At 44.2% G+C, this 19,167-nt stretch overlaps 1 protein-coding gene across 1 annotated transcript in view; it reads right to left on the bottom strand.

Annotated features, from left to right (window-relative positions):
• Positions 1-907: 907 nt before the first annotated feature.
• The window catches only part of Traf3ip2 (TRAF3 interacting protein 2), a 42,348-nt gene continuing 24,088 nt past the window's right edge, over positions 908-19,167 (bottom strand). The window contains 6 exon segments of the mRNA XM_038339330.1: positions 908-1,447; positions 3,995-4,069; positions 8,223-8,339; positions 9,405-9,473; positions 13,322-13,410; positions 15,380-15,558. Coding sequence (XP_038195258.1) covers positions 1,301-1,447; positions 3,995-4,069; positions 8,223-8,339; positions 9,405-9,473; positions 13,322-13,410; positions 15,380-15,558 — 676 coding nt within the window. The 3' untranslated portion in view covers positions 908-1,300.

Genomic DNA, 19,167 nt, shown 5'->3' with positions numbered 1-19,167 from the left:
ACTCTACACAGTGAGTTCTGGCCCAGTCAGAACTACATAGTGAGACCCTTTCTCCAAAAAATGAAACATAAATAAAAAGTGAAATTAAATTTATTCCTTGGGAGATGTAATTGTAAAAAATAAATACCTGATTACTGCTCCAAAGAAAATCTAGAGTTTAGGTCCCAGATTGCATACTTTCTAGGTTCATTAGAAATCCCTTGGTCCATATGATTTTCTGAGTATCCCAAGTCTTAGAAAAGAGAAAAAACTTGCTTAATTACAGCTGCTTAGGCTTAGGACAAAGATTAGAATTTTAGACCACAACTCTGGCCTGTGTGACACATTCCTTTTACATCATGCGTAGACTCAAGATACTTATTTTAACTAAATGGTCAACCCTCCATTTCTGTCTCTGTCTCTCTCTCTTTCTCCCTTCCTCCCCCTTTTCTTGTTTATTTGGTTTTTAGAGACAGGGTTTCTTTGTGTATCCCTGGCTGTCCTGAAATTCCCTCTGTAGACCAGACTGTCCTTGAACTCACAGAGATCCACCTGCCTCTGCCTCCCAAGTACTGGGATGAAAGGCGTGCGCCACCGACCCTTTTTTCTCTTCTTGCAGTGCTGGGAGTTGAATCCTGGACCTCTCCTACATGTTAAGCAAGTGTTCTACCACTGAGCCACACTCCCTGCGCAATCATAACAGAATCAGGGTTGTTCTGTTAAAAACCTCAACTATAAGAGTAAACCTTTCATAGCTACATAAAAAGGGATTTTTTTAACTTTCTTTAAATTTATTAATCCTTTAATATAGAGAACTCTATCACATCTATCTAATACTATATCTAAGCGATTCTGTTGCTGTCCCACACCTGCCCATTTCAATGTAAATTAATATGCCTGACTCCATTCAGATAAATGAAACACATTCTTACAAAGAGTAATCATTTTATTATTTGGACATGAATCAGATTGGTCTTTGGTCTAAGGACACAGCATCTGGCCAACTCATAAAAGTAGCTGAAGTGATGGGAGAGTTCTTATGGTCGTAGGTGTTTTCTGCCATCATCTATAGTATCCACTCACTAAAAGTACTGGAAGCCCAAGGGACAACTCAGCTCAGAAGGACATGGGCACCTTGTGTGTTTTTTAAAAGACAGGAAATACAGAGCAGCCAAAGTATTGGGAGGCAGAGAATTCTGCAGAAGAGGTTTTCTGGGGCCTGAATCCCCCTAGAAGACACTGAAACGGGCTGGACTGCCCAGCCAGCCTCAGCTAGAAGAATGCTGTGTAACAGGGCCACACTGAGCTGGAGGCGGCAGGGTCACAGGGGTACCACCTGAAGGGTGGGCAGAGGACCGCGGGGAGGAGCCACATACTCTTCCTCTCGGAGCAGCCGCAGCAGGATGTTTTTCTTATTCTTGGGCCAGCTGTAAACATGAGTGTTCTGGAGCCAGGTGGGCACGTGCTCCTGTGGAAGAGCGGACAGGAGCAAAGGTCACAGGAGAGAAGCCTAGATTCCAGATCCAGGGCTCAGTTCTGAACAGTCTGGCTTGCCCTTCATAGGCGTTCCCACCAGGCTGTCTTGGGAGCTGCTGTTTTGCTTTTGGAGGGTTTAACACGCAGAACACTTTTGGCTTCGTGTGCAAGCTGTGTATCTCATTATGGAAACCACATGTGCACAGCTTTTTCTGTCAGTCTCCCAGGCTACCTGCCCTTTGCATGTCAGCGTGCTTTTCACCACCTTCACATGAAAGGGGTAGGACAGAGGTCATACCGAATGATGTGAATTCCCTCTTGGCTTTGGGGGAAGGATGCCAGGGTTGCGGGCTTAATATAATTCATGAATCTTTCACTCCAGCCTGAGGTCTGGCCTGAAGTGAAAGAAGCAGGACAGATCTCAGAACATAAGGCTGGGGTTCCACAGGTCAGTGTCTGGTCCCTCGGGACCACCCTCGTGAGCCACATATTCTGGTGGGGAGAAGCAACCATAAGCTCAACAGCACCGCAGAAAGGCCATGGGATGCTGGTGTAGAAGGGGAAAGGCTGCAGCTTTTAAGAGGGTGCTTAGGGAATGTCTCACAGCAATGGAAAGTGTGAGGCATCTTCAAAAGCAACAAGAGCACAGTGGCAAAATCAGAACAAGTGACACTGAGTGGGTAAGGAGGGCCAGAATTCAAGGGGGCTGTATCAGAGAAAGCCTGAAGACCACTGCCAGGCCTCTGGTTTTCATTTTGTGGTGTGCTGCTTTGAGGATTGTAGCATGAGTTTAGAACCAGGACTCAGTGTTAAGAGCAGAAGGTATCCAATGAAAAGGCACAGTAACTGTCTTGAGGAGCAAAAATCCCACATGGAGGCAAAAATCAGCATAAACTCTTTTCTAGATGAAGTATGCTAATGTCCCAACCTCTGACAATAAAGAGTATGTCAGGTGGAATTTAAAAGCAATAGTAACCCCAACTAGAAATTATATATACATATCAGCATGTGCCAATCATTCTAAGTAATTATTACCAGTGCCCATTGATTAAAGTACTGTAATTAAGTGCTCTCAGAAATGGGACAGTGCCTTCCACAGGCATGAAGGAAAGAACCTCACATGCTAGAGTGGTCACAAGGATACAAGGATAGGCAAGAGTTCACTAGGCCAACAAGCTGGGAAAGGGCATTATAAGGAGAAGGAAGAGAGGGTGAAAACACCTAGATAGAGAGAAGATGAGTGGGGTTTGCTAACATGACCCATTATGACCAGAGCAGAGGCACCAGGTAAGAAGAAAGGAAAATGAGTAAGTGGACACAGTCCGATTTCAAAGAGCCTCAAGGGTCATGCTAAGGAAGGGAGCCAATGTCTTGAAGTCAGTAGGAAACATCACAGAATTTTGAAACTAGAGATATAGATTGAAGTTCTTTGCTGGCAAAGTGGAAAGTGACTTAGTATAGGGTCCCAGAGGAAATGGAGAGACCAGTAAAGAGATTTGCCAGTCAGTGACTGCATTTATTCTCTGGACAAGTTAGGGCCAGGGAAGATGAGGGGTCCTTTCTTATGCATTGTGCACTGCCCAATCCTGTGTGTCCCATTCACATAGATTGGTTCCCTACTGTGGAGCAGAGGTTTCAATGCAGTCCTGACATCTAGGAATCTTTCAGAATGAGGCTGCCTCTAAGCTCAGAGTGCTCTAGTCTGAGTCTCAAACTGTTTACTTAGTTGCTGTCTTCTGTTTGCCAGGTCTGGAAAATGTTCTCTAGTGGCTTGACTTACATTCACTAAAGCTGTCAGCATACCCTTTAGGAATATGATCAAAACCCTCATGAGAATCCCAGCAAGGTCCACTTAGAATGCTGGTACTCTACTGAACTGTGTGCAGCAGGATAATGATGTGGAGCAGAAAGCAGAGTCTCCATACTTTGGTTCTAGGATGTGAGAGGGAAGAAGCATCAGATGATGATGATAATACCCTCTTATTCCTGGGCATTTGAATACCTGATCCCCAGTTGATGATGCTCTTTGGTGGTGTGCCTGGCTAGAGGAATTATGTCACTTGAAATAGACTTTTGGGGTTTCAAAAGCCATGCTCTCTTTGCTTCCTGTTTGTCACTAGGCATGTGAGTCGTCAGCTCTCAGCTTCCTGCTCTAATTGTCATGCTTGCCTGCTGCCACACTAACCTGTCAGGAGGGTGATGGATCTTAGCCCTCTAGAACCACGAGTCCAAAATCAACCCTTTCTTCTATATGTTGTTTTGCACATGGTATTTTATCACAGCAATAAAAAAATAATTGAGCATAAACCATCCTTTGTGTACAGAAAACAACAAGAACAGCCTTGATCCTGCCAGACTTGCAGGCCTTTCCTATTCCTACTGTGAACCCAGTGCACAACATGCTAATCTTTCTGGTAATACTGTTCTCTCTGAGGGCTATCAAAGAGTTGACAAGATTTTCAGTCTAAAATCCCAGGTAGTCATCAAACCAGATTTGGAAAAAAAAAAGAATTATTTGAGGATCTTGTTGTTTGTTTACCTTCTTGGCATTTGGAAAAAGCACAGGGATGAATCTGAAATTCATGCTTCCTTGATTTATGAACTCGATCTGCATCTAAAATCAAACAAATGCGAAGATTAAGTAATCTAGGAACAAAGATGAGAAGTTGATGTGTCAACAATACTGCCAGCCCACATGGCAGCTTTATTCTTCTGGGTTGTTTATCTGAGTAGCTCTCCCCATTACACACTATGCCACCTTTCTTGTATGGAACACTATGGTGACTATTTTTGGTTGTCAACTTGACTACATCTGGAATTAAATCAAAACTGGCTGGGCACAGCTGTGAGGGAGTTTTGCTTAATTAAATCATTTGAAGTGGGAAGATCCACTTAATCTGGATCTTTGAGATGGGAAGACACACTTTTAATCTAGATCTCTTTAAAGGGGAAGACCCACCTCTAATCTGGGCCACATCTTCTGCTGGAAGCCTATATAAATGGAAGAAGAAAGCGTTTCTCGTTGCCTGTTTGCTTTCACTCTCCCTAGCACCTCCATTCCTGCACTGGATTAGAGTCTACTTCCAGATTCACTGTATTCTGAAGACCAGCTGAGACATCCAGCAATAACTACTGGATTACTGTCTACCATTGGTAGACAGCCAGACTAGAGCCTTTAAACCATTCTAATAAATACCCTCCCTTTCTCCATATATTATATGTGTGTGCATGCACACAAACATATATATTCTGTAATTGCTGTTCCTTGAGAGAACCCTGAGTAATACCACCACTTCTTGAAGGCCTGTTAAAAATCACATTCTAGGGACCATAAGGCTGGCTTAGCAGGTTCAGGTACAGGTGCTTGCTGCCATGCCTGACAACCTAAGTTCTACCCCTGGAGCTCACATGGCAGAAAGAGAGAACTGACTCCTGCAAGTTCCACTCTGTTTAGTGATATACACATACAGTAAGTAAATAAATAAAAATTTTAAGTTCTATTCTGGCCAGGACCTTGAATTTTTTTAAAGATTGATTGATTGATTGATTGATTGATTGATTTATTATGTATGCAGTATCTGCCTGCATGTACACCTGCATGTCAGAAGAGGGCGCTATATCTAATCATAGACAGTTGTGAGCCACCATGTGGGTGCTGGGAATTGAACATGGGATCCTTTGAAAGAGCAGTCAGTGCTGTTAACCTCTGAGCCATCTCTCCAGGCCCGGGACCTTGATTTTTTTGTTGATTTGTTGGTTGGATTTCTTTGGGTTAGGGTCTCCAGTGTAGCATACACTAGCCTGGAACTCACTGTATACCTCAGATTGGCTTTGAACTCACAGAAGTCAAGTGCTGACTTTGGGTTTTAAGGATTAGGAGTGTGCAGGGGCTGGGCCACCTCAGTTCATGAGAGCAGACTATGTGTCTCTCCAATTCTGTAATCAATAACTTTATATTATTAGCTTTCAGTGGCCAAGTATGAGGGTATTTATAAATTCATAATATGGAAATGAGTAAACTGCTAGGATTATTATTATGTTGTTGTTGTTGTTGTTGAGAGCCTGTTTAGCAGAGTACCTCTGATACAATTCAGGTAATCCTCCCAGAGCTAGCAACCTAGTGAGCAAGCAGGAAGGAAAATTGACAACTAGAGGACAGCGTGCAGAGTGTGAACAATTGCTGGGGAAGCCCAGGATGGGGCTTCCTGTTCTGCCTCGGGGAGTGTGGAGACAGTAACAAGAGAGGGACCACTGCTCAGGTAAAGGAAAGTGGGGAGAAGGCCAGGAGAGAGAACATGAGCGCCGGGATGAGGAGGTATGTTAGTATGACTAGAACCATCTGGAAACCCACCTCTTCTGGAGCACAGATGGGCTTGGCAGAGGGGGCTAGGAAATCAGCCAAGAGCCCACTCCGTCAGGTCTGAGGTTCCCTCCCCAGATCAATCAGGTTTCACACTATGGTCACCTAAGAGGATTTAGCTACAAGAACTCTATCAAAATCAGAATTTTCAATATCAGGGGAGTTAAAATCTTCCAAATCCCAAGACTGGCACAGAGCGTTCAGCCATCTGATGACAAGGAGAACAAGGAATTATGTATCCTGAACAATTTCATCTTCTGATTGATTTTTATAACTGTGAAGCTTTTGTTGTGTGGGGGAATAAAAGAAGAAAGTGAATGTGGAAATGGAGACAGCCCTCTCCCCACACTCACTCTCACAGACACACACAACACAGACCCGCACAGGGCTTTTCTCAGAGCCATCTCCCTTCAAAACACAGACGACAGCACAGAAAGCATGTGCTACACTGACCAGAGCACGTGCAGCTTAAGTACTGCTAATCACACCATCACAAAGTAAGCACTGCGGGGGAGGGCATGGGTCTGTTAAGCTACAAGAAGAGCTGGGTTTCGTCTCTGACTTCAAGGGCACTGTGTACTATTTGCTTTGTACCCTGGGCTCCCCCAGTGTCAAGGACTAGCCTTTAGTAGTGTGTTTTTACTTTCTCTCAGATGCTGGCTTTGTAATGAAGTCATCTGTTCTGTGATGTAATTACTCATTAGTGTCTGGAGGAGGCCAGGAAGTCAGCTCAGGGATAGGAAGATCCTCTTATATCTGATGGTACATCCAGTCCCTCCTGAGATGGGGAAGAGCCTAGGACATTAGGCCAAGAAACCACATGGTCATAGCTGGCACAGTCACCCGAGCCATACACCAACACAACTAAGCAGGTTTTCCCAGGAACTGGTAGGGACCTGGAGTCCTTCCCAAGGACCAGCTGCTAGTTTCTGGGACAGGCAGGTTCTTAGAGATGTGGATGGAGTGTCAATGTTTGGGGGCTGTGCAGACACGATACAGACAGCTAAGGGACAGCAGCGCCCAGAATCGGTCATGACCTTTATAGATCAGTTTGTTTCTAGGAGTCCTATTTTTCAGAATCCTGACCACAGGCTGGCACAAGGTAAAACTGGACTGGAAGCAGATTTACCTCCAGACCTTTGGCCTGACCCTTGACTCTTGCCACCTTGCCTTAGCTTCTACTTTGGGTTGTGAACTCAACAAGTGGTCCACATTTGGTGGAGTAGGTGATGGAGACCTTAGAGACCCAGTGATGAGGATTCTGCTTCCACCCTGCCCTCTTGCAATGCTCTGGACTACACGCTGGATGCATTTAACTTGACTTCCTCCGCGGTAAAGGTGTCCTGAGACTGCTGGCTGCTTCCTGCCTCGTGCTGCTTAGTCCTTGCACTGGGGTCACTTCCAGTAATCCATTATCCCACGTCCTCAAGCAGGCTAAGAACTGAAGTTGGGCTTAAGAGTTCAAGTCTAGTGATTTTCCTCTTCTTTCTCAAATCTCAGGATCCTTGGTAAATAAACAAGCCTGAGAAAGCAGCTCTAGATTGGGAGGCTCAGGGTGAGTCCCCCATTAGACATACACCCCAACAGGGGATCTCACAGACAGATTGAAGCTTACAGATCTATTCTGTCTTCTGGCTAAACAGAAGTGGTCTCCACAGTCTCTCGAAACCCACAAAGGACAAGAAGACAGTTAGGCCATAAATTAGCTAGTGAGCAGTATTTTCTCAGATGCTGAGCAAGTTTGATTCCTCCTAAATTTTCCCGTGGTTTAACCAGGCCCCATAGTCCAGTTTTGGCAGTAGAATGTTTCCCACCTATCACAAACTAAGAACAATTACTTTAGTTAACTATTTTCTATGTGCCATGACTTCAAACATTTCTTCATTTATCTTCAGAGACTTGTGCATACATACTGGTGATCCATGTTATGAATAGGGTTGCAGGAGAGCGGTATTCAAGTACTTGGGCCATGGTCATATAGCCTGCACTTAGGAAACTAACGTGATCCAGGCTCCAGGCTTTTATATGACAGAACTGTCCTTCCTACTTTGCTCCTTACGTCTCTGAAAAATCAAGGGACAGACTGCAACAGCTACAGTGACCTGCCCACCCCACCACTCACTCTTCTGTCCTAAGGTTTCACATTTTTGGGTAAACAGCCGAGCAAACAAAGCCCGACATTCTAGCACCTTGACTGATCTCCTAGTAACAGGACCAGCTCAGTACTCGGCAGAGAGTAGTGTATCTCAGTGGGTCTCACAGGATACAGAACCATTACCAATACCGTCTCCTGACATGGGAGGCCAGAGAGTCTTCCCCTAACATCCTGCCACCATGAGTGAAAAGTATCCTCCCCAGAGAAGATGCCTGTTCCAGAGAGCAGCAGGCACGTGGTCTCACCACTCACCATTCGGTGAATGTACTTAGTATGTAAGCCGTGCTCATCGTCGTCCAGCTGCGACTCAGCGCCTTCCACATCCTGTTTGTATTTGGGGCTGATTGCTACAATTATCATCACTGTCTTCTGTTAATGAGAAGGAGAAAAGCATGTTTATGGAAGTGGGAAGTGTGGTTCATTTGGTGAAGACCAGCTGGAAAGTGGCCAGCAGGACCATAAGCGGTCCCTGACCTGCTGGCAGGTACAGGGCCAATCCCTCTCTCTTTGAAAGCAAAAGGCACCAGCCCCCACCCGGGCATGCAGTCATCTGCACTCCTTCCCGTTCCTCCGTGCCCAGAACCCTACAAACACACAGAGCAAAGGCTCTGAGAGGAAGTCCCCTGTCTTCCACAACCCTCGCTAATAAACAGCTAGTAAAAGCCTAAATCACTGAATCTGCATGGAGGCAGAGAGGAACTGGCACCACGCAGCAAAGTACCCTTCCTCCCTGCAGCCTGATGTGAGCTGTCAGTCACTCTGCTCCTCCACGGCCCTGCTTTCCCCGTGCACATTAGCACAGTCAGTAGGAGCAGACCCTTCAGCACAAAGCAAACACCAGGCTGCAGACAAAAGGAAAGCAAAACCCTGGCCTGCTGAGGCTCCCACCCCCACCCACTCCTGCCCAAAGAAGCGCCCGGCCCTGGACATGCTGGCAGCAATCAATTTCTATCTTGTTAAAGCGCAAGGTGTCCCAGTGGCTAGTATAGATCCTGTCTGTGGAATACGAATCACAAGGCTGCAAGTGGATGCCCTGGGGTGCCATGCTGCATAGCTTGCAAGTCTGCCCAGAAACTCTTTAGCCCAGGCCTACAAACACTTGGAAAGGCCCCAAATTCAACTGGATTCGGCCCCCACCACCCGCCCCCGCGCTTTCATTTCCTCCTTTCCTATTCTGGTCTAGAAATTGTTTGCACTGATTGTTATCAACCACCTGTGTCTGGTTTGACCGTTATTTCCTGCCTCTGCGTGTCCAGGAGGGTGACCCCATCCTTCCTTTCCAAGTCTTTGCATAGCTTCCAACAAGAGAGGCTTTGTCAGACTTCCTCAGGCTCAGACTTTGGGAGAGTATCAGGGTTTTCCTTGTGAAATAGCTTCCCATGCTAATTGTTTTTCTCAGCAGCACACATCCTCAGAATTTAGGAATATACTTACATCTCGAAGGTAGCGCTCCATCCATTTAATAATATCAATACCCCGGATTCTATCCTCAAATATGTCAATCTACAAGAAAAAGGATGAGAGGAAGGGTTCTTGATGAGAGCTTTCCCTGGGTGCAGAGCTCAAGAAAACACAAGAAGCTACACATGTCTGGAACCCTAACTCGGGCTCTGAATAGGGAGAGGAATACATGAGTCCAAACAATGAGACACAAGTTTCATGACATTCACCCCATTTCACCATCCGCAGACATTTAAGTTTATAATATCCATAATTAGGATATAGTGGTTCATATCAGAATGTGTCTGCAACTATTATAATTATATGGTCAAAAATCTGAAGGACACAGTATATCACTAAATTGGATATAAGCCAGGAAGGCAGAAATAGTAGTTATGTATCTGTAATTTGAAAAATTGTAGGCAGATTCTGAAATTTTAGTGCATCTGTAGTGTGCAAATGCCGAGACACAGCTGTGGTGTATGGACTGTGTGAGGCGGGTCATGACTAGAGTATTATGTCCAGCTTCAGCTACACGTTTCAAAAGGACTGTAGAAATCCAAAGAACAGTCACAAAAACAATTGCTGAACTGGTAGGGAGGGGTTAAGGATGAAAGTCAAGCAGAACTCTGATAAGACTCAGATTATTATTATTAGGTAATACTCCTTTAGGTATTAGAAGTGCAGAAAAATCAAATCATTTGTTTTATAGAAGGCCCAAATCTCAGTCTTTCTCTTCTGGGCGTGTGTGTGTGTGTGTGTGTGTGTGTGTGTGTGTGTGTGTCTGTTCCATGTACATGGCACTCCTGATCCGAGGAGGGAACATATAATATGGTGGCATCAGGAGAAGGTCTTTGGGAAAGGTTATTTGATTAGCCTCGCTGCCCCGCTAGTACTTCTCCTGGTGTTACCCTGCTGTTTAGAACTGACCAAGTCTCAGTAGTCATCAAGCATCCCGAGCTAGCCACTGTCTCCCCACATGCCCTGCCTACTTCATTGCCACCTTCATTCCCTCACACCCTGCCTGCACAGCATATGCCCCTCTGCTCTGTAAGTCACAGTGACTTCCCCTTCACACCATCAACTCTCACCCATTTTGGCCACTTGTAGCAAACACATTATAATATTCTTTTGTTTACTCAGTGTCTCATTTATGACCTCTTCATCTTCCTATCCTGCTTCTAAGTTCCCCATAGAAAGAGATTGTGTGTTTGCTTAACTATCACACCTACAGAGTACATCATATAAACTTGGGATGTATTCCTTTACTGATAGAGCATATTAAAAAATGGAATAGCTTTTCTTTGGATTTTTTTTTAAAGACAAGGTCTCACTGTTGTTCTAGCTGGCCTGGAACTTGCTACGTAGACCAGGCTGGCCTTGAACTCACAGAAATCCACCTGTGTCTGCCTCAGGAGTGCTGGAACTAAAAATGTACCACCAAGCTCAGCTTGATTTATGTGTTAATGTCCATGTGCCTGCTATTCCAGAACTCAGGGAGCTGAAGTAGGAATTTGAGAGTTTGTAGCTAATCAGGTCTACACTGAAAAATGTCTCAAAAAGTGAAAACAAAACCCAAGATAATGTGTGTTCTGGCCGAAGCCTACACCAATATTTGATGGAGCCAGAAGTCCATTTCCATTTCACACTGCGAATGGGCAGCCTGGGTTCTACTCCTGGCTCTGCTGGTTATGAGGATTTAATGGCAACACAGAAAAGACACACGGTGTAATGCCAGACATGATGTTAATGTGCCATAAATGGCCATTACTATCCGGTACAGAAGTTGTTCTCTGCTACAGAGACAGACATTCTGGGCAGTGTCTGCCTCTCTAGATGTCCATCAGAGTCTACTGTGACCGTATGACAAGTTTTACACACTGCTGCTGTTAGGAGCTAATTATGTCCCTAAAATGCACATCAGCTGGAGGTGGTGGCTTACACTTGTAAGGAGGCTGACATAGGGGGATTGTCAGCTTGGGCTATAAAGTGAGATACTATCTCAAAAAATAAAATAAAAATTAGTATTTTAAAACTTTGTCATTACCTCATAATGTGACAGGATTTGGAGATAGGGCCTCTGAGAAGATAACTCAGGAAAAATGAGGTGCTGGGTGAGCCCCACTCCCACCCATAGGATTGGTGTTTATGGAAGAAGAAAGAATTAGTACACAGGTCTGTGCATACACAGGAGAGGGACCATATGAGAACACAGAGAGGATGGCCCTCTCAAGTCAAGGGGGATGATCCCGGATGAAACCATCCTTATTTCAGCCGTGTTCTTGGCCTTCCAGCCTCCAGAACTGTTGAAAATGAGCTCCTGCCTAAGCACCCTATCTAGAGTGTCTTCTGGCTGACTTACACAGTCACCTTCTTCAGGTCCCAGGCTCCATTAGTGTCCCGTTAGTGACTGTGTCCTGCTAGTGGCAGGGCATGACACTCTTCCCTAAGATTTTCTAAAACCTTCCTAAACCTTTATGCTGGCTTTTTAAAATTAAACTCTCCTTCAATTACTCATTGTTTGATTTCACTGAGAGCATCCCATAGCTGTTCACAAGCATAGGCTTTCGTAGGCTCAGGGTCAGGGGCACATTTAAATCCCTGAACTGCCCTGCACAGGGGCTCGTCGAAGGTTAACGTCTGGGCTGTTCTCCAGAGGCAGCCAATCTGTATGTTTATATTTGGAAAAGAGAAAAGTATGGTCTTATACGTTGCCTCAGGTCTCACAATTTGATTTTTGATATCACAGTTGCCCCCAGCACTGTCTTAGTTTGAAAATGAGAAAGCGAAATGTTAATCTATAGAGTTGTGAAGTTGAATTATATAAATTGTAGGGATCTTAAAAAAAATAGGCACTTCTATTCTTAGGGAGTATTATAGGAAAAAAATTCAAATAAAAACTACTAAACAACGCTAAGCCACTCTTTAGTCTTTAATTTGTAAGTGTTCCTCTTTAGCCTCCAGTATCTGCAGGTCTCTGATCCTCACTGCCCTCTGGAATTCACTGCTGCTGGATGCCGAGGAGAGGCTTCTGGGAAGGAAGTACTCTTAATGTTTGAGGAAAGCCAGTCCTCTGAGTCGCAACCTGTGGTATTTTGTTTATCCTGAGGAAGAATGTACATGGCTTTAAGCTGTGTTGTTTCAGGGATTGACAGGGAGACAGAAAGATTATGTGCTTGAGAATTTTGGGCCCCAGATCACAATGGACCTTCAGGGGTGAAGCAGGGCCATCTCTCCTAAATGAGACTAGACCTTGTCTTCCCTGTCCAGAAACTTCCTCCTGAAAATAAGGTGGAGAAGGAGCTGTGTGCAGTGGGGGCCCGGTTTCTACTTCATGACCTCAAAAATAAATTCTAGTACAGAGGCAAGGGTCTGGTGTGGCAAAACTTAAAAAGAAAGAATAAAGAAAGGAGGAATGAAGGAAGAAGGAATGAAGGAAGGAATGAAGAAAGAAGAAGCAAGAAGAACTAAAGAAGAAAGAATAAAGAAATAATAAAGAACGACAACTCCCTTGCTGAGCTTTTGCAGCTTGCTGGACCACAGGATTCACGTGTGCTATGGCTGGTAAGAAAGGGCAAAGGCAGAGAGTGTAGCAAAAGTCGGGCCTTCCTTTAGCTAGGACCAGCAGGAACAATGGTTGGAATTAGCACTATTATGGACATTTTGGAGGAAAAGTGCTGGAGACTTTGGGTAGTTTAAAATGTGGTAGAATACTTGTCTAGTATGAGTGAGGCCCTGGGCTTGACTCCCAGCACCAAATAAATAACTAGGTACCCAGAAAACAATTATACAGTTCCATAAGCTCATGATCACATAAATAAAAAATCACCTATTCATGCTTTATAACATCATCATCATCACTACTGTGTCCAACCGAACTGTTCAGTTTTCTCTTTGAATAAAATACTTACTGCAGTTTGGAAGCCATTCACCAACAAAAAGTTCACAAATTTCACCACCTCCATGGCTGTGTCCATAGAATAAGTGATAAAGACTTTGCCTAAGAGAGAAATTTCAGAGCTGTTGAAGCCAATCAAGTTATTTTGTTGTACACAGAACCTGTAAGTAGTTTGCGCTGCCCCTTGTGTTGGAGGGTGATCTGAGGGCTTATGTCTGCAGTGGTGTGGACTGCTGACCTCTGTGACAAGGGCTGGGGCCTGTCCAAGACAGTGCATGCCATTCAGAGTGAACAGAAGACGTCAGGGACCGAGGAGAGTCCTGGCAGGCCGAGGCCACCGCAGAGGTCTTCTGGAACACCACATGAGATGTTAAAAAGTCTGCCACCCACAGCCTGCGAGTCCTTTCAGCTCAGGCCACTGCCTTGCTTCTTGGAGACACACTTGGCCCCATGCCCAAGGAAAATGCTCTCACAGCAGGCTAAGAAGCTAATGCTTGCTGAGGGGCCACCCAGCACCGTCTGCTTTTGATCTTATGATGCCATGAACTCTTGTCTGACAAGACCAAGTAGGGGGTGACTGAGAAAGCGTTTCCGTGCCCTCCGCCAGTCGACTCCTTTTCGGAGAAAGGTCAGGAAGTAGGAGCAGACCAATGCCCAGATCAGAAACGTGAGTGCAACTTTAGCGTTTAAAGGGGAGACACTGCCGCAGGGCAGTCTGGCATTACAGGCTTCCTCTTTCCTTCCCAAGCCAGCACTGAGCCATAGACAGAACTGTTCTGACAAGCTCACCCCACTCAGCCAGAACCGCTGTTTTCCCAGGCCAAAGCATTGGGGAAATTACTTGGCCAGCAGTTTAATGTGGTGGACAGATAACCTGTACATGTTGCCTTCCAGTCTAGAATGAATCAGTTAAGGCTCAGAAAACCCCGAGGCTGCGGATAAAGAAGGAAGATGCAGAAGATGAGTCTGTATGCATTCCCCTGTGCTTAGACTCTTCCAACAGAAACACGCCTCTCAAATGGAAGTGTGTGCAGGGTATGATGGTGGGGGTAACCATGCAGCTAGGCATACGGGCAGCACGTGATCCTGTGTTACCTCCATATGAGCTAATCTTAGGACCCCTTTCCTAGAGTATAAGACAGGCAGAATATTGGGACCATACACCATGTAAGACCATGTCTGTCCAATCAGGCAGTTTTCTGAATAAAGCGTATAAGATTCTGAAGGTTCAAATTTTTTGTCTGAAAACTGTGGGGCTCACTGTCATAGGAGTCTTTTGGAGCTGAAAGGGACTAGGAGTAGAGACTCAACAGAAGCAATTAGCAAAGCAAAGGCCTCCAGTGGGGTTATGAGTGTCCCAGATCTGGAAAGAGTGAATCTCTCTAGCAAAATAATTTATAAGTAGTGACTGATTACTTAAGATTTCTGGAACTAAGAATCCTAGCTGGCCTTACTCTCAGAACATTTTGATAATATTTCAACATTTCTGGATCTAGCAGCAGAATGTGGAAAATGAATCATCACCTGACACTGAACAGAATATTTCCTTAACTAAAAGGCTTAGTTTGCATTGGGGTGTGAAGCAGTACAGAAATGTAAGATGGGTTTTTTTTTTTTCTTTTCCTTTTTCTAAATAAGACTGCTCACTCCTACAGAAAGTGACCTTGTTCTTGATACTACTGCTAATTTACGGCGAGGCACCAGGCTTCTACCCAGTGTCTCATGAGCATCCAATCCATCTACCCGGGGCCACACGAGCACCCAATCCGTCTGCCCAGGGGCACATCCCTGAAAAGCGCCATTTAGAAGAGCAAAGAAATATGGGAGGGGGTGTTTGTTATTTTCTATGTGTTAAGGAAAATCCCGGGGTAAGTAGTTTGGGAGCATTACTTGTGAGGTTAGGATCATTAAAAACATTAAAAAAAATAGCTGGGTTTTTTTTAAAGCAAAAAAAGGAAATGGTAAATTTTTCTGTATATGTAAAATATAACTGAGATTATGGATGAGTGACTAAACCAAACTCTCAAAGCATAAAACCTGACAAGAAGAAACCACGTTGCAAACAACTTACGTAATTCCTCTGGCAAATTGCTGGTTTTTAGAGTTCCTCGGGCTAGGGGGTTGCTAGGGGGTCTAGGCACAGCAGCTGGGGATGGAGCCTGGGGACCCTGTGGTCTCAGCTCTGCAGGATGTTCCAGGGACGCCTCAGGTTCTCCAGCTCCATTAGGTGGTGGGTGATAGAGCTGGTCCCTGAAAGGGAATACGTTTACAGCAAATTTTTATTTTCATTACAAAGGCAAAGTTTGGGGAGACAGACGTTACAAACTGGGGACCATACCAACTCATGATCTCTCCCCTCTGCCTCCATTTCTTATCTGACACAGAAGGAAGAGGAGTCCCGTGGAGTTTCCTCTATAAACAAGCCAGCTGGCTGCCATATGTGAGGACCTGAGCTAGGGGTCAAAAGAGGGAAGCAGGATTTGATTTCTCCATTCAAGGTCTGTCTAATTGGGAAAATAAATTCCATGTACGGGTCAGACAAGGTCACCAGCAAAACAAAATAATGTGATGGGTGGCAGAAGGCTGATATTAAAGGCATTCAGAGTAAAAAGACAACTCCGAGCTCATTATAGATAACATTGCTTAGGTTTCAAAAGTTGTTTTCTTCTTAAAGCCATGCAGGTTTAAAAGTATCTCTTTTAAACTCTGTAAGTGAGCGATCTGACTGGTGACGTGGAGTCTATTGTGACTTTGCCCGCCAGCATTCCTGTGAGCATTGTGCTGAGGGTAAACAATGGCATGTACTCCTGTGAGCTCTAGAAAACCCAGGGAATGCCAGTCTTGTTCCTGCCACTCTGCTTTCTACTGGCAAACAGTCACAGGTGTGTGTGTGTTCTGCAGAAGCATCCCAGGGTCCCTGGGTGTCAAGAACAAGGCGTGGCCCTAACTTCTGCATCGGTTGCAGCATGCTGGAGGGAGGAGGGGCAACCTCTTCACGGCTCCACTCTGGGTCCTTCTCTGGGCCGCCTCTGGCCTCCAGTTCTATAAGCACACAGTTCCCTAAGTTAAATCCGCTCTGCCTAAAATAGCTGAGTGGGCAGGCGAGATGGCTCAGCTCTCAAGGCACTTGCTGCCAGGGCTGGTGACCTGGGTTGGATCCCAGGGACCTATGCGGTAGAAGGAGAGAAGCACATCCATGTGTGCTCTGTCCTTGTGGGTGCTGTGCATGCGAGTGTGCGTACATACAGGAAAGTAAGTGAAGAGTTAAAACCTAGTACACCGGGAATGGTCCTTCTTTTCTGTAACTTCTAACTGGTAGGGGGAAAATATGGCAGTACAATAAAATCAGGGTAATTGGGCCATGGGTTTCATTGTTTCATATCATAAAATTTTTGATGTTATGATTATAAGTCTGTATATTTGCCTAATTTTAATATTTTTGCTTATGTTTTTACCCAAAAGTAATTTCAAAGTTCTTAAAGTCTTATGTAATATGATTTAAATAAAACATTTTTTAAAAAATTACAAAATCTCAACTACATTTCTAAAATTAGAATATTTAGGGAATTTATATCTTATGTTTTCATAGATATTGAGCAAATAAGGCCTCTAAAATATACTTTCAATTGATATTCATTTTCTTATTAGTTATATTAAATCTTTTTAGACATAAAGTAGCTTCATTGTTATAAAAAAGATGATTACTCATTTGATAAAGAAATACTAAGACCTTGATAATTATACTGGCTAGTTTTAAGTCGACTTGACACAAACTAGAATTATCTGAAAGGAGGGAACCACAATTGAGAACATGTCACCACAAATTCTGGCTGTAGGCAAGCTTGCAAGGCATTTTCTTAACTAGTGACTGATGGGGGAAAGCCCAGCCATTGTGGGTGGTGCCATTCTAGGCTGGTGGTCCTGGGTTCTATAAGAAAGCAGCTGAGCAAACCAGAAGGAGTCAGCCAGTAAGCAGCACCCTTCCATGGCCTCTGCACCAGCTCCTGCCTCCAGGTTCCTGCCCTGTTTGAGAGCCTGTCCTGGTTTTCAGTGATGTGGTAGCATAAGCCAGATAACCCCTTTTCTCCCCAAGTTGCTTTGGTCATGGTGTTTCATCACAGCAATAGTAACTGTAACTAAGACAATAATGTTCAAAAACGTTCACATATAAATAGTATCATGAGAGTAAACTTCTGGTGTCAACATTCTCCTTCTAACCAGTGGAAGGAGAATTATCTTCTTAGCTGAACATTCTTCATCATCCTAAAATGATAACTCAAGGAGACTGGGACAGGTTTAATTGATACTATAGAAACATTTGCTATGCAATAACTTTCAACTTTCCTGTAAATCTAAATGGTTTGCAGGTATTGTGATTCACATCTGTAATCTCTAACACAGAGATTGCTAGGAAGTAGAGGCTATCCTAGGCTTGTGCTAGGCTAGCTTGGGTTAATAAGTGAGACTCAATAGCTCAGATGACGATAAAAAAAAGTTAAAAGTGTAAAACCCTAAGTGAAGCTCCAGGCTTGAGAATGGCCTTTCTAGCAATCTAGAAGATCACTGAGGTACGAAGAGATTAGGCTGGGCAAGTGTGTGTTAGAGCGGCCGCTCTGATCTAGCTGTGTTTTTATTTGTGAGCTATTGAAAGAAATGAATTTTTATGAGAAATGAATTTTTGTTTACCTTAAAAATTATGATTGTATCCCCTATTCAACACCAAATAAATTTGATAAAAATACTTAACGTTTTGTATGGTTTCTTTGAAATTTTATACATTTCTTCGTAAGGGTGTGTCTTGCTGTGAAATCACATTTTACTTAAGTCCCTTCTTTAAATTTTGTGTAATTAGGAGGATGAAGGGTCTATCTAGAAGGAACTCCAGAGACTTGTGTACCTTGCAGTGAAGGGAAGCAGGCTTAGGCCTTGCTTGCCACTCTTAATAAAATTGGCTTTTTTTCCTTTGAATAAAAATTTTGAACGAATTGCCAATTTCTTTTATCTTCAAAAAATCCACTTTAATAGGATTTTCATATGTGATTCTGTTCTATAAAAACAGAACACAGTTTTTCTTTGAGTGTTATATGAAAGTTGCACTTGAAGAGAAGCAAACATTTTATTTACTTTCTTTCCAATTTTGTTCTAAAACGGGAAACCCCACTTGCTCCTGTATTCTAGATACACAAATTGATAGAAAAGGTAAACTTGACAAAACATTTTAAAAATAAAAACAGTAAGGAGAAAAACTAGTCAGGGACCACTCAAGTACAGAGTGAGCCTGCGCCCTAAGGGTGGGCTGACTGGTGCTTGGCCCTTAGTGTGGCAGCATATTGGAAAGAGCTGAGGAACCTTTCAGGTTGGCTTGATTTCAGGGTATCTCATGTGATCTTGGTCAGATCTAGTGAGAACTGTAATAAAAGAACAAGTCCAAAGCCGGGTGGTGATGGCGCATGCCTTTAATCCCAGCACTCGGAAGGCAGAGGCAGGAGGATCTCTGTGAGTTCGAAGCCAGCCTGGTCTATATGAGCTAGTTCCAGGACAGGCTCCAAAGTACAGAGAACCCCCCCCCCCCAAAAAAAAAAAACTCACAGTAGTCCATACTATTTGGAAGGCTGACTCAGGAGGATAACAAGTTTGAAACCGGCAAGGGCAACATAGTTTGAAGCCAGGTTGAACTACATTGTTAGAACCTATATGGAAAAAATTGTCAGGCAGTGTGACGCACCCCAGCACTGAGGCAGAGGCAGGTGGATCTCTGTGAGTTCGAGACCAGTCTGGTCCACAGAGCAAGTTCCAGGACAGGCTCCAATGCTACACAGAGAAACCATGACTAATAATAATAATAATAATAATAATAAT

This window comes from Arvicola amphibius, chromosome 8 (genome assembly GCF_903992535.2).
Source record: "Arvicola amphibius chromosome 8, mArvAmp1.2, whole genome shotgun sequence".
NCBI lineage: Eukaryota > Metazoa > Chordata > Mammalia > Rodentia > Cricetidae > Arvicola > Arvicola amphibius.
The sequence above is the reverse complement of the archived record's forward strand: the minus strand, read 5'-3'. Positions and strand labels throughout refer to the sequence as shown.